This window comes from Limulus polyphemus, unplaced genomic scaffold (genome assembly GCF_000517525.1).
Source record: "Limulus polyphemus unplaced genomic scaffold, Limulus_polyphemus-2.1.2 Scaffold224, whole genome shotgun sequence".
In the NCBI taxonomy this organism is placed as follows: Eukaryota; Metazoa; Arthropoda; class Merostomata; order Xiphosura; family Limulidae; genus Limulus; species Limulus polyphemus.
In genome coordinates, this window is record NW_013665834.1 from 254985 (window position 1) to 269336 (window position 14352).

Genomic DNA, 14352 nt, shown 5'->3' on the forward strand with positions numbered 1-14352 from the left:
AACTTCTGTATCATTAGCCAGGCACAGATGAAAGGTCAATATTATAAAAATAATAAATATATATATAATGTTATAAGATTTAAGCTATTTCATCTAAACATTTATGTTTTTGTGTTAAATTCGTGTTCATTCTAGAATGAAAGAGGCATAATTTATGTTTATATCCTAGTTTTTTTATGGTGGTGAAATTTACCGAAAATGTACAAAGATTAATTACTGAAAATAACACATAAAATATAAAGTTTCTTATTAAGAAATATTTGATAACTATCTGGACATTATAAAGATTTTGCATGTGAAATTTAAAAAATTTCTGATGAATAAAGTATTTTTAATCTTAAAATGAAAATTACTTTGCATGATAGATAGGCAAGATGTGAAAAGAAAAAAAAAGGCATGAGAGAAATATTGCTTTACAAACCTTGAGACTTTATACAAAAAATGATATATTTTGTGTATGAAAGCATTGTAATGTTTACTGATAAACTGCCAAATTTTGTTAACAATCGCTTACTAATTTAAAAGTTATAGCATGAAAACTATAACAAGCACAAAATGGTTACGAGGTCGGTCCCAGGGATTGAGCCCTGGTTCAAAGAGTTAAGTTATTCTCTAATACACAGGGTCATACCAATGGTATTGTGAGTGATGTGCCTGCACGGAGCACCAATTAACTAATATGTAATGATACGTATGTATTATCTTAATGTACAATGTGTAGTTAATAAGATAGGTAACATTATATGATCTTGTAAATCATCAGATAGATTTTTTTTTTGAGGAGGGGTGCAGAATATATATCTTGGACAAGGTGCCATCAACAGTCAAATTTTTAACTTTCTTTTTTTTGGGGGGGGGGTTGGTATGTATTTTTCTTAAATTGATTTTGTTTAAATCATTGTTTCAGAAAATGTTTTTTTGATTTACTGTATTTTTATTCTCAAGGTTGTCTCTCACACTTAGCTCATGATGTGTAATCAACAGGAAGTTAAGGAACAATCATAGATACATTTTTATACAGGTAATATTGTTGGTTTGAAATGTTGCCCTGTTTCCGTAGGTGGAGATGACAGAAGGGTTTTGCTATGGAATGTGGAAAGAACAATGACAGGAAAGAACAAACCTGAAACTATGAAAGCAGAACACAACAGTAACATATTCTGCTTGTGCTTTGATATTAAACACACCAAACTTTTCTCTGCAGGTAAGTGTATCTGTAAGAGGCAATGATTTCATGAATATATATGTATATTTAACTGAATTCAAAAGTTTTGAGTGTTGAAGATTATTAATTAAGCGTTTAAATCCAAATATAATGTATGTCTCATGTATGTCTATTAACTACCTTAATAGCTGCAAGTATTTGCTTTAGATATGTTGCACATAATTGTTAATTTACTTTGCACTTACATATGTGAAAGAAATGATTGAACGAAATTAAGAAAAATACCTCATCATTTTTGTGGAAAGAAAAAATAGACCAGTATTTAATACAAATAGTGACTTTTTACTGATAATTGTAGAAAAATGTCAATAAATTATGATTTTGTATTTATTCAGTATAGTATGTATTGTAGAATTTAACACTAATTATGTATTTTTGGCCATAGATTTCAATATTTGATCCATTTTCTTTTCTATTAGCTCACACACACACACGTACATGCATTATTGCAGTACTGTAGTTCTTGAAAGATATCTTCTGTCTTTAATTAGAAGCCCAAGCCTTTTCTATTTTATGGCTTTACAGTAAACTGAATAAAGTACGGAAATATAATAAATAAATAAATAAATAAAAAAAAATAAAATAAATAAAAAAAAATAAGAATAGAATAGAATAAGAAATCATGGCAGCTGTGAACAATTCGGAAACAAATAATGGATGAATAAGAAGTGGTATTTTAAATGTCTATTGGTATTTCACTTGTCGATTCGTTATTAGATATGATTGAATTTGTTAGTAAGCACGTATAATATATTTATATTTTGGGAAGAAATACATTTTAGTTTTTATCAGTTAAATTGAAACAAAGAATACAATTTGGTATTGTTTTTCAAAATCTGGTCATATTTAATATTTTTTATGAGCTCTGATTCCAGTGGATTAGTTAGTGCATGTCTGATAAATAATCCGTGTCATATGATTTTTTTTGCAGTCATTACTTGTTTTAATTGAATATTTGCTCTTGCTTTTGACTGCATCTTATTGTAATATATATAAAATAAAATGACTTTGTAGATTTTCTATTTTTGCAAGAGCAAATAAAAATTAATAAAAAGAAATGTATTGAGCATCACCAACAAACTGATTCTAGTCTGTTGGATAGTTTTGGCTTATGCTTTTTAGCTGATAATTGATAGTTTTCTTTAATCCATAACTAAATGTACTGCTCACCTACAGCTAACGGCTCACAAGTTATTATTACTATTCTTTTATATTTTATCCATGATAGGTATTTTACTTAGAAGAAAAGTTTGTCAAAGGCAAACCCATCACAACTGAGATATTCAGGAATATTTGCATTTTTTTTTGCCTTACTCGTAGAAATTTTAAAATTTGGAGAGTTTGGTAATTAAGATGATTTAAGATTCTAAAAGGAAAAATTTTAATATCTAGGTGTAAGGATGTGTTTTAATCTATTGTTCTGAAGTGGTTGAGGTAAAGTCTGCGAAGTGGAGGCAAGTTTAGTAGGGAGGCTTGATTTGCAAACATCCAGGCTTGGCTGCCAGATCAACAAAATAAATGGAACCTTTTCAGGGTGGTGGGGATCCATGATTTCTGTGCCTGAGAGATTGCTGTTGGAACAGGGGGGAGGAAAGAGGGGTACCTTGAGAAAAACTACTTTCATTGGCGAGTGGCTAATGAACTACCCGACCAGTGCCTAAGATGAAAATCTGAAAGAAATTTAGAAAAAATGATTTGTTTGTTTTGAATTTTGCACAAAGCTACATGAGGGGTATCTGTGCAAGCTATCCTTAATTTATGAGTGAAAGACTAAAGAGGAGACAGCTAGTCATTACCATACACTGCCAACTCTTTGTGCTCATCTTTTACCAACAAATAGTGGGATTGGCCTCAAATTATAACACCCACATGGCTAAAATGGTGAGTATGTTTGGTGGGACTAGGATTTGAACCTGTGACCCGCAGATTGCGACTCGAACACCCTAACCACCTGGAAGAAGATTGGAGGTAAAGATACTCATTAGACAAAGAATGACTGAAAGAGTTAATAAATTTGTTGCGAGCTTATAAATTATTAATATAGAGAACCTGTCAGCAAATTGGCCAATAAGTGCTGAATCTCCTGTAGGTTTTAACCGTTAACCTTCCCAAATGGTTATTGTAACCATTACTTGAACTTGTTAGGAAAACTGTAGTAAATTATCCATTTTTCATTGAAAGTTATATTATGAAATAAACATTGCTTATTTTAACCATTAAAAGTTCTACAAACCTTTAGTTTAGTGTCACTCGCTTTTTGAGTGTCTTAAATTGCAATTTTGTATTCTATTATTAACGTTACTACCACTATTGGAAGAAAACGTACCTGCTTTGTGTTTGTTTTCTACTAAATAAGGCAAAGTATGTGTCCAGGAAAAAAATGCACAGTTGTTTATCTATCAGTTTGTATCTGTTCCTTATATGTTTCCACATTTCTTGATAAATCAGTACCAAACTTCACACAGTGATAATAGTCATATAGGATAACATGAGGAAGGTCATGAGGGGAGTTGGACCCCTCATTTAATTTAATATTGATAGAATTACTGAAGACAATGTTTGTTTTTTCACCATTATTACCTTATATATTTTTATTGCACTTTTAATGTTTATTATGTTAAGAAAAAAAAGTAGAAGTACAATTTCTAATTCTTTGTTACAAAAGACTTTATTTCACCCATCCAATAAACAGGTACTCCAACTTATGTTTAAGAAAAGAAAGAAAAAAAACTCTTGTTTCGCAGTATCTTACAAAAATTCTTTGTTTTTGATTTCCAAACCCTAAAAATTGTCAGTATTTTAAAAATAAAATGTTAACGTTGATACTTGAAAATTTAAAATGTATTTTGAATCATTACAGTTCACTTGTAATGATTGCAAGAGTGAATTGTGACCATTGCTACTTGATTTCTACCAGTGGTATTGTGAGACATTGTATAATCATTCGGCTATTATCATAACTCTTAAAACACATTAATACTTGTTCGTAACACTTTGTAGATGAATTGTGAATAACACTGCTTTCAAACGTATTTCAAAATGAGCCATAACTCAAATAATTCAATGTCCTCTATTTCTATTTGTGAGGTCATGAATGCTCTTAACAAAAAAAAACGAATCAACTGCCCTCTGTAGCAGATGACTAATGGAAAGTATTGAGGTGTATATTTTGCGCAATCACATATAGGCACTAATATTTAAGATCTGAATGAACGATACATCAAAATTTTCAATAATTTTGCATGAAAATTTTGGAAATTGCTTAGAGGTTCTGGAAATGTTCAGTATTTTAGTTCAACCAAAAGTGTGAGGACCATGTAAAATGTAAATGACATAAATTTAGTGATGTATAATATATACAAGTCCTTGGTAGGTTCCAAGAACAAGCTGCCTTGGTATTCGATTATAGAATATAGAATATATCACACAAGAAATGTACTTGTCTTTTTTAATTTCATTTTGGCTTGTGCATTATCTTTTATACATGTATTTCATAAACAAAGTATGTTTTAAATTTCAAATATTAGTAATTTTTTTTTCCACTAAATAAATATCTATAGCTGTGTTGAATTGGTTTATTCTCTTTTTCAGGAAATGATGAGCAAGTTGTTGTGCATGATCCACATACGTAAGTAAATATTTTGCTGGTTTTTCATTGAGACATAATGTACAGTTACTGTATTGTGACTATTGCATATTGTACACTTTTCTAACACATCTATTTATTACCAGCTCATCAATGCAGAAAACTAAATACTTTTGCCTGTGATAGCTTTCAGTATGTTCTGTTCAAAATAACCATTACAGTTTATCCTTTAGAACTATTTTACATCAAACTTTTAGTTCTACTTTTAGGATCAATCTTAGTGATTAAATACATAGCTTGACAGAACTTGTACATTTTACAATATTTAATAAAAAGCACACAACAATTTGTTATAATGCTCTGGAATTGTGGTCATTGTACCAAGTTCATATAAGGTACACTAAGTTTTAAAGATTTTTTCTTTTTCAAATGCCCTTCTATACTATAGGAATTTAAAGAATATGCACTCAGTACTCTTAAAAGAATATTGTTGCTTTAGTGGTTTGTTGATAATGCTCTTAAAAGAATATTGATGCCTTAGTGGTTTGTTGACATGTATTTCACTAATTCCCAGTATAAGATTATCTTTTTTTTTTAGCATTGTGTAGTTTACCAATTAGTCTAAACCAAAGAAATGGTTTTAAAAAGAGATATAACAAGATGTTGGTAAAGAAGGTATCATGGTATGTTGACAGAAAATGTACCAAAAGGACTAAATAAAATTAAGTAGAGATAAGGGGTGTTGCAAAATAAATCAGACTTTTTTTTCCCCGAAGTAATAACGAACTTGGTAGGACCGTGAATATCATCACTCATGAGAAAACATCATTTCAACATACTCATGGGTGTTTGACTCTTCAAATTTAATTTTTTGAATCATGGTGCTCACTAGAACTCAGGTTCGTGTCACATGTGCTGTCTTTGGGATGTATCAGAAACTAGTTGCAGACATGCTCTGAGAATTCAAGTTTTTCCATTCGACACATTGCAATGCCAGATTTAAAAAATCTGATTAATGCCTCAGAAGTTTCGGAATTGTTTAATTTGAAAGAGTGGTCCATGAAAAAGTGGTGGATTGGGAACTCTCTAGATGTAAATCCCACTGAAATATTGGAGCTTTCTTTCACCAATGCACAGAAGAAATGATGGAAACTTTGCCTGAATGTGAGAGACACAAACGTGAAACCTCAATTCGTGTTCTCACTGATGTACTCACAGAGACAGCCTCAAAAACAGACAAGTTTGTTGCATTGCTGAAATCTTTTGCACATTGATTAAAACACGTGCGTGAGAACAATGGTGGCCCAATCAAGCAATATTGATACTTGGAATTACTTTTTCTGATTGAATTAAAATCTTATTTTACTTTGTGTTGCTCTCAGGGAAAAAAAGTGTGATTTATTTTGCAACAACTCTTGTAACAAGATTTTGGTAAAGAAAGTATCATGGTATGTTGAAAAAATGTACCAAAAGGACTAAATACAATTTATTAAGTAGAGATATACAAGATGTTGATAAAGAAGGTATCATGGTATGTTGACAAAAATGTACCAAAAGGAACAAACGACATTTATTTAGTAGATATAACAAGATGTTGATAAAGAAGGTATCATGGTATGTTGACAAAATGTACCAAAAGGAACAAACGACATTTATTTAGTAGATATAACAAGATGTTGATAAAGAAGGTATCATGGTATGTTGACAAAAATGTACCAAAAGGAACAAATACAATTTATTGAGGTAAAAATGCATAAAATTTTTTCATTTCTATACAGTTTATTGTATGCATAAAAAAATGTATATTTTTTACAATTCATTGTTTCTACTATCTTCGTGATGACTTCATGCCTCCTGTAGATTGGCTTTTTTCTTAAGTGTTTGAGGTCGTTTTTTAGATACTTCTGAAAAACCAGTTGTCAGAAGTAAATACAGTAAGTGCATAATTACTTTGTTGTAAATGATGATAATGTGTATAAATACTAATTTCTCAGTAAAGTTAATATTTAACTATCTTATCTAGGCAACTTATACTGAGATGTAATTCACCTTTTTAATAACAATCTTGATAAATATATATATGTTGTGGAAACAAAGAATACATGCACCACCAATAGTTATCTACTGATTTGATTCCACATGCTTTGTAATTTTAAAGTTGTTTATCAAATGTGAATTTTTGGTTACTGATTTTTTTTTATATTGCTTTTGGTAGGGGTTCAGCTCTAGATATTTTTTCCCACGAAGATGCTGTTTATGGGATCTCGGTAGAACCGACAAATGATTGTGTTTTTGCAACTGCATGTAATGATGGCCGTATTCTCATATGGGATTCAAGAGAATCTAGCTCTTCAGGTAGTTATGGTTAGCAGAGAGTGACTGAAATGAAAAGTAATTAATGGTATCTAGGTTTATTTTTATGTTAGAGTAATGCCCATGAATGATTTATTCCATTTCAAAAGATATGAGTAAAGTAATGACTTAAGATGCAGATTTTGATAAAAATATACATTTGAATGTTTTTGATAAGTAATGAGATTCAATACGTATCACAAGTATGAAAATCTATATGGAGAGTTTTCACATTGAGATCTATTAAACTGAGTATCTGAATAAATTTTAAATGAAAAAAATCCGAATTTTGGCAATATGTGTTAATGGTTTATTAAAATTGAAATGCTGGACTCTGGGCCATTATTTATTTTCTTACAAACGTTTTCAGCCTAAACATGGTTTACACAAAAAAGTTAATATTTTCTGACAGTAAGATTAGATTAGCAAGGAAGTGAAAAACAACTTTTGGAAATGAGTTGTCACCCATTTCGTATTTAGTAAGACAATATGTATGTTTTGATATTCTGTTTTTGTGAAGGTCATTATTTTATGAAGTGAACATTAGTTGTTTTTAGCTGAATTATACACATGATGTTTCTTTGTTAAGGAGGGTATTGCATATGATTAATTTGTTTATTTCTGTACGATTGTCTTGTCTTTGTTAGATCCTTTCATGGTTGCTGGTTACATGTCAGCTTTCCATGCTGTGATGTATAATCCAGTGGAACCAAGATTATTGGCTACTGCTAACTCTAAAGAAGGAATTGGTTTATGGGATATTAGAAAACCTCGAGTGTAAGTCTGTTTTAGTCTTTTACATGAATTCAGAATCTTTTATGAAATTTAATCTACTAGTTTTTTATTTTCATTCTTACTTCAGTTACTTTATTTCTATAATGTGCTGTTTTTTTTATTTTTGTAAAGTACAGTACATTCTTTTATCTGACTCATTTTCTTTGATACCCATTTTCTTATATTATGATATTCACCATTTTCTAGTTTAATAACCTTTTACAGAGATACACGGTATAGTTATTTTTCTGGATCACTTTTTCTTTGGCCCCCCCAGTGGCACAGCAGTATGTCTGCGGATTTACAACGCTAGAAACCGGGTTTCGATACCCGTGGTGGGCAGAACACAGATAACCCATTGTGTAGCTTTATGCATAACTTAAAACAAACAAACAAACTTTTTCTTTGATATTCAGCATTTTTATATGATATCCTTGATTTATGATGTAGTCTTTTTTGTTTGAGTCAAGTTTCCATGAAACTCAATATTAGATGATTTAAAATGGCACTTGTGCAGTATATACATACAATTAAAAGGAGTACAATGTTAAAATAATTACATGAATAATTTATTAAAAACTGGAACCAGCCCTAAAAAAATACATATTTTGGTGTTTTTACCCTCCAACTTCAGGAGTGAAACTAAGATTGATATAACTGCATAATGATTTGTATTCATTAAGCACTTTCTAGATTTAAAACACTCAGAGTTTATAATACATATGTCCAGTATTGTATTACTTCTAAAGCTGGACCAATTTCTTTGTTCAGCACAATATCTTTGGTTTTTTAATTTCTGTTGTTCCTCTTGATATTTAGTTCAAATTTCAACTCTACCTGATTTATCAGTTTAACATTACTCCATTCTATAACATGAAATGTGCTTGCCACATGTACTGCTGAGGGTGACTCATTTACTTTATATTTTTCTACTACATTTTTATGTTTCTTGATCCTAAATTTAAAATTTTTGCATGTTTGGTCAATATAAACTCGACCACAGACACAAGGAATTTCATAAATCCCACACTTATCAATTTCTTCTACTTTATCATTTATACCTATGAGAAAATTTAGTTCACAACACCATATTCTATATATTTTTTAATTATGTTGCCTATTCTTGTTGACAAACCTTGAACATATGGCAAACAAACCCTCATGTTATCAACTTAACCCTTTCTCTTTAACTTTGTAGGTGATGACATTTTTAATTTATTGTCATGTTTTTTGTGCAATCTGTCAATGATTTTGGGATTATATCCTCAATCTCTGGCTACATGTTTCAAGAAAATTATCTCTGATCTTAAATCACAAACATGAATGTAGATTTTTAAACAAAGGTTGAATGAGCAACAACTGCCTTGTTCAGGGTGACACTTGTAGAGAATATTTTGGAGGATTAATCTACATGTAGGAACTGTAGAGGGCAGTGTCTTAATAGTCTCTTTGTTGTGTGTTTATTTATCAAGCCTTTGTGGCAGAACAATGTAGATAATAAGCTTGTGCTATTCAAAGGAATGCCATAAAACCAAACTCCAATACTACAAAACAATAATTTGTCACTTTGAGTCATCTAGAAGGGGCAAGTTCTATTAAAATTTTATCTGTAGACAAAGAAAGCAATACAATCATCTTATACACAGATGATTATGATAACAAGACCATACGGTTACTATGCAGATGCAGTTACAAAAAGCTCAACAATGATCCCACAGAAAAAGGAGACCCATTAATAGAACATTACCCTTACTGAGATGAGTCTGATGGGTCTTTCTATGGTCACAGGTCATATTATCATGTTTGTAGACTTACATTAAAAAAATTATTGAATTACTATTTTATGAATGTATATCAATAAATTTGGTATCAAATTGTAGATTATAATTCAAGTTTCAGTATTATAAATTATTTAATTTCTTAAAGTAAATATTAAAAAAATCCTAAATATGGATTTTTGTGTGTCACATGGTGTGTTGATTGCAGCATTGGTTCAGATTAGATGTTTATGATCTCCAGATATAAAGTCTATAGTTTCTTACAAAAAATTACTGATATTGACATGCTAGAATATAAGATAAGAATCTTTTATCTTTTCTGAGATATCACTACATGTAGTGAATCAAACACAGTGGCCCCTTCTATCTATGAAACCCTCTGAATCACCAAACAATGGCTGTTGAATGATAATTCTTTTACATTTGAAACTGATATTAAGGTAGAAGCTAATTGTGAAAGTAACCAATGTTTTTCTACAATCTACATACTTTCAATACAACAATAATATATTTGAACAAACAGTTGGTTGTGCCAAGGAATTTCCACTCTCTCTACAGACAAGAAACCCAATTTTTGCAGATATTATGTTGACAACACATTTGATACCTGGTCTCATAATAATGAAAACTAAAAGCCTTCTTATAACACCTTAATTCTATATATAACAGAATCCACTTCACCATGGAAATGTAGAACAAAAACAGCCTGTCATTCCTTAACATTTTCATTAGCAAACAAATGACAAACTCACTGCAACCATATATAGAAAACCTACTTATATTGACTGATAAATCTCCAGTCTTACCATCTAACTTATGTTAAGTACAGTATTATTAAGTGCTTTACCAACAGAGCTGAAAACATCTGTGATGAAAAATCTATAAAAACCAAACACTGACACATCATACAGTGTTTTCAAACAGAATGGATGCTTTTCATTTCATCACCAATAGCTTGAATACTAACTGATAGAACAAACATGAAAATCAAGACCAACACTTTATCTCCTGTATGTGTAAACCCTAAGTGAGAAAATCAGATTTGTGCTGGAAATCTTATAAAACACTTTGATCTATCTTTTTGAAAACTAAACAAAGAACAACTGACAAAATACACAAAAATATCATTTATGAGATAACTACTTGCCTCCTCTTAACATACTTATATTGAAGAAACTGGAAAATATTTTGAGGCAAGGATTAAAGAACATAAAGACCACATAAAACTAATGAAAACACAAAACCTGCCCTAGCAGAAAATGCCATGTTTATGGGACAGGAATAGGTTGGACAGTTACAGGCACCTTGATTCAGATAAGTTCTGGAAGACAAGAAAAATATAAAACAGAGATTCAGTTTTGGAAATGAGCAGTTTTTGGGTACCATTGATCAAATCATCACTTGTTCCTCCACTCACTTTACGGGAACTTCCAGCCAATCATGTCATGCCAACTTCAGTTCTCCCCAATACCATATAAACTTCTCCAAAAATCAGAGTAGGTTGACTGGAGGATGAAAGATGGAATACTTTTGAAATGTCATCTTTTATACCATAGCTACTTTGTAGATTAATACTCCAAGATTTTCTCTACAAGTTTCACTCTGAGCTAGGCAGTTGCTACCCATTTCTCCTTGTTTATTCATCATTTTCTTAATATTTTATGAATTTTTAACCCTTTCCAGACAGGTCACAGGTGAAAGGCCATGTCATCTCGTATGTTGACTTGCATTAAAAATTTTATTGAACTACTATCTCATGAATTTATGTCAGTAAGTTTGCTATCAAACTGTAGATTATAATTCAAGTTTTAGAACTATATGCTACTCAATTTGTTAATTTAAAAGTAAACATCGATTTTTGTGTGTCACATGGTATGTTGAATACAGTACTGGTTCAGATTAGATGTTTATGAAGTCAAAATATTAAGTCTATAGTTTCATACAAATTAGAAACTCAAATTAAAGATATCGACAAGCTAGAATATCAAATATGAACATCTTTTCGATTTGCTAAGATATTGCTCACGTAATAAATCAAACACAGTGGCACCCCACCCACCTCTTTCCATTTTTGGAAATGCTCTCTTATATACACTTACTTCTATATATGACATGAATAACTAATCAAAAGCTCAGAATGTCCCCCAGATGGCATTCTTTGCCATTTTAAATTCTTAGGATGCCATCTATTTCTTTTGAACCAAGATTTCAATGAAGTAGGTTGTATCTTTAGTCTGCTCGAAATTTCATTTTGGTATTAGACTGAAATACAGCATAGTTACTAAGCTTGGTAAATTATAGTGGAATTCCATGGTATTAATAGAGTAATTTATGATTTTTTGGTTATTCAAATGTATATATAAAACCTAAAAAAATTTTCTCTTTTCATATCTTCCACGTGTGAAATTTTAAAAGGCTTAGCAACCTACATCAAGAAGTAACCTAGTACAAGGGTTGTAACTAGAAGAGATAATTGTTTGCTTTACTTCATTATTTACTGTTCTATGTTTTAAGAAAAATAAGTTTAAGAACTTATTTCAAAATAGCAATAATCTATATACATATATAATGTATTATTATTGAAATGTGACTTTATTTTATAAAATACAAGCCTAATAAAACACAGCCAAGACAATTCACTTTCTAAAGACTAAAGGTCACCTTTATGTTATTTGGTATTAGTGCACATGAGCCACGTCATTGTAACTTCTGTATTGTTAGCCAGGCACAGCTGTAAGGTCAATATAATGAAAATAATAAATATATTTAAATGTATAATGTTATGAGATTTAAGCTATTTCATCTAAACATTTATGTTTTTGTGTTATAATTTGTGTTCATTGTAGAATGAAAGAGGCATAATTTATATTTATTTCCTATTTTTTTTATGGTGGTTACAAGATTGGTCATCTACCAAACCCATACAGAGATTCGTTACTGAAAATAACAAATAAAATATAAAGCTTTTTTCTTAAGAAATGTTTAATAACAATCTGGACGTTATAAAGATTTTGCATGTGAAATTTGAAAATATTCTGATGCATAAAAGTATTTTTAATCTTAAAATAAAAATTACTTTGCATGATAGTTAGGCAACATGTGAAAAGAAAAAAAAGCATGAGAAAAACATTGCTTTACAAACTTTAAGACTTAATAAAAAAATTAATATTTTGCACCTGAAAGCATTGTGGTATTTACTGATGATCTGCCAAATTTCATTAACATGTGCTCACTAATTTAAAAGTTACAACAAGCACAATATGGTTATGAGGTCGGTTCCAGGGACCGAGCCCATGCTGTGAGGTTTATGAAAACGTTTTCAGTGTTAAGCATTAATGATTGCTTATAAGCATTATTTACTTAAAAAATGGTGCTTAATGAAATGTCAAGTTTTCTTTATTCCAGAATTAACTATTAGTAAAAACTATACAAAATTTTACATTAGATGACTTATTAAAACCTGCAACTTACATGGAAGTACAAGATTCAAGATAAATAGTTAAAGCCAAACTAGTAAGTGACTGTATAGTTAAAAATTATTATCTAATCACGTTTGCAAAATTACAAGTGTATATTTGAACACATGTATGCCATTTTATTTTCATATTTCTACTCTACTGAATTTTGTTAAATGGAATCCCAAGAAAATTTAAAATGAAATATTCATACCTAAAGACAGTGGTATAATTATGATTTATTTTTTTATAACTGATTATTTAGAAGAATGCAAGTATTGTTATATACTCTTTTTCAAGTGTGTATTTCAAGAAATATTTATAAAATATTAAGTTGTGCTATTTTTCAGTGCCCTACTACAGTACGGTGGTAAGTTGTGTGCACAGGGTGCAATGAGTGTTCGCTTCAATAGTTCTGGTTCTCAGCTGATTGCCCTGCGTCGTCGTCTCCCTCCTGTTCTTTATAATGTTCACTCCTCTTACCCTGTTGCTGAATTTGATCATCCAGGATACTATAACTCTTGCACGATGAAGAGCTGTAGCTTTGGTGGAGATAGTGATCAGGTGGGCTTTGGTCTCATCATTTCATTACATAAAAATTCCTTTAGCAATTAACTATGGAGTCATTAGTCATTTCTTCTTTCAATTATTCAATAATATGTTGTAGGTTTTTTTGTATTCAGGCCATCTGTTTTTTTTTATCCAATTGAATTTACTCACCTGTTTCATGTTACTTGTTATAAAATATGCAATTCTGCTATTCAGTCTGTACATAAACTGATTTGTCCAAGATGACCATAAATTTTTATGTTGAACACATTCTCATTGGAATGTGGTTTTGTTGTTTAAAAAATATGATATTATCATGATTCAGGATAGGTATTCTATTGATTTTGTGATAAAATGAAAAAATTATATTCAAATTTGGTGTTTTAAAAGTTTTATCAGCATTTGTAATAACAAATATGTGTGAAAACTGTAAATTTTTCATATTCAGCTTTTGTATCTTCTTAAACAAGACCTTCAACCTTCGTTGCATTTGTATTTCAAAATTTAATTAATAATAGGTCGTCAAGAAATTAATGTCACTTTTTATTAGATGAAAAAACCTGAACAACTTGTATATCAAAACAAAACATTTATCAAATGAAATAGTCACCATTCTTATCAATGATGCTTTTC

General features: G+C 30.2%; 1 protein-coding gene across 2 annotated transcripts in view; it reads left to right on the forward strand.

Annotated features, from left to right (window-relative positions):
- Positions 1-14352, forward strand: part of LOC106478553 (DDB1- and CUL4-associated factor 5-like) — a 39254-nt gene that overhangs the window by 6927 nt on the left and 17975 nt on the right. For both annotated transcript variants that reach the window (XM_013939104.2, XM_022382162.1), the window contains exons 2-6: positions 1061-1204; positions 4817-4853; positions 7027-7166; positions 7811-7940; positions 13521-13734. In XM_013939104.2, the coding sequence (XP_013794558.1) occupies positions 1061-1204; positions 4817-4853; positions 7027-7166; positions 7811-7940; positions 13521-13734 (665 nt within the window). The remainder of the gene's footprint in view (positions 1-1060; positions 1205-4816; positions 4854-7026; positions 7167-7810; positions 7941-13520; positions 13735-14352) is intronic.